This window comes from Puntigrus tetrazona, chromosome 14, assembly GCF_018831695.1.
Source record: "Puntigrus tetrazona isolate hp1 chromosome 14, ASM1883169v1, whole genome shotgun sequence".
Lineage (NCBI taxonomy): Eukaryota > Metazoa > Chordata > Actinopteri > Cypriniformes > Cyprinidae > Puntigrus > Puntigrus tetrazona.
In genome coordinates this window covers 9,051,977-9,053,821 of record NC_056712.1, presented here as the reverse complement: position 1 = coordinate 9,053,821, position 1,845 = coordinate 9,051,977, and the positions used below count along the sequence as shown (strand labels likewise).

Here is a 1,845-nt window from a genome sequence, read left to right as displayed (position 1 = left end):
TATATATATATATATATCACTCTCACAATAAAAGTGCTCACTACTTCTATCAATGGTTCATGGATAAATTTTGACAGATCTTATATGTCAAATTGAGTTATGCTTAAACGTCTATCCTTTGGTTGGCAAATAAATCTCATACTTTACACAAGCTTCTCTGTGCGTCTTCTAGGAAAATCCCAATCCTAATAGCATTCCTTCAGCAAGCAGGTTGATCAAATACACTCTAAAAGCGAGGAAATGCTGAATGACCTCAGCAGGAAGGATTGCTGTGGTGAACTTAAAGACTTTGTTAGTGTATGACGATGATGATGATGATGATGATGATGTCCCTTCCTGAACTCACTCAGAACCATGAAACAACATGGAAAGCATGACTCGACACGGACAAAGCATTACAGCAGAGTGCTTCGAAAGCGCTTTACCATCTCTAACGGAGCTGCCCTTGTCATTTTTTACCAACTGCTTTATAAATAAACAAAATAAATGGTATTTGTGTCTCTGCTTAAACCATTACGACCTTTTTTTCTGTTCTCGGTCCTGTACTCTACCAGTGAAGCAGCTGATCACAGTGCCACAGTAAAATTACTTTTTTAAAAAATGAAAGAAAACACAACATTCGATTCTAATGTCAAAAGCAGAAATGCATTAACACTGCCCCCTATTGGTTAAATTGGTGACTACACACACAGTACAGTTCTCTTTCTTACCTCAAAACAAAATAGAAATTTTACACTAACAACATCAGAAAAACTAATAAAGTGTATACATAGGCCTATATATATTTATATAAAAAAGTAATTTGAACAATCAATCCTTAAAATAATCTACGTTTGATTAGTTATATCCATTTCCAAACTATACTAAAACTTTCTTCAAAACAAGCTCTGTATGTAAACTGAACAATGGAGCTCCAGCTGCTGGCTTTAAGTCTGGCTATTTCACATCATTTTCGTTAGAGCCCACTATTTATTTAAACTATTGTTTATGAAAATCAAAATTGGCACTGAAGTGAAAATCACGCACAGGAGTTGAACAAAGGAGAGGAGGAACATAACTGCATCCGCAGATGCTTGAAGCGATGCATTATATTTTACAGTGTTTTTAAAACGATTATTAACAGCAATTCTGAATAGCAAACTTTCAGATTTGCTTGCAGAGTCCTTCTTTGTTTCACTCAAACTTTTTAAACTCTCTAAAATTGGCGATAGTTGTCATGGAAACAGTAGTTTTACCTAACAGCATGATCTCCAGTTTTTTCCGGTCCACTCGAAACCTCTCCTCGGTCCACTCGGGGTCCGGAGGCGCCGTGGGTCCGCTGGAGTCATCCTCAGACACGGGCAGAGGGGAGTCGGCGCTGCGCTCGCTGTTGGAGCCCGGATCGGACTGCTGTAAGTATCCGCTTAAGGGTTCGCACTGAGCGGCCATGACTTCACAGAGCACCGCTGACCCTCCGCAGCCGTCAGATCAGATCATTCCCGCGGAGAGCGAGCGCCAGTCATCGCGGCCACGGGCTCTGTGTGACTTACACGGACCGGAGGAGGATAAAGTGAGGGCAGGCAAAAGCGGAGCGCCGCCCTTTGTTCGACACGAGCCAGCTAGAGGAAGGGTGGATGGAAGGGGTCTGTCACAAAACTTAGTGAGCTATCTTTTAAAACCGTTAGGAACCGAAATGCGGTCTAGGTCTAGACAAGAAGCTCGAGCCACAGCTTTTTATTTCAGTGTTTGGCTATTATTCACCTATCCATTATCCGACGATATATTAGGCTATCGTCATATTTGTATTTGTTATAATAATAGGTAAGTTGCACCACTATATATTAACTTATATCAACGCACGCACAC

General features: G+C 40.9%; 1 protein-coding gene across 1 annotated transcript in view; it reads right to left on the bottom strand.

Annotated features, from left to right (window-relative positions):
* The window catches only part of LOC122358212 (protein bicaudal C homolog 1-B-like), a 21,890-nt gene extending 20,352 nt beyond the window's left edge, over positions 1-1,538 (bottom strand). Inside the window, 1 exon segment of the mRNA XM_043258000.1 lies at positions 1,236-1,538. Coding sequence (XP_043113935.1) covers positions 1,236-1,428 — 193 coding nt within the window. The 5' untranslated portion in view covers positions 1,429-1,538.
* Positions 1,539-1,845: the final 307 nt, after the last annotated feature.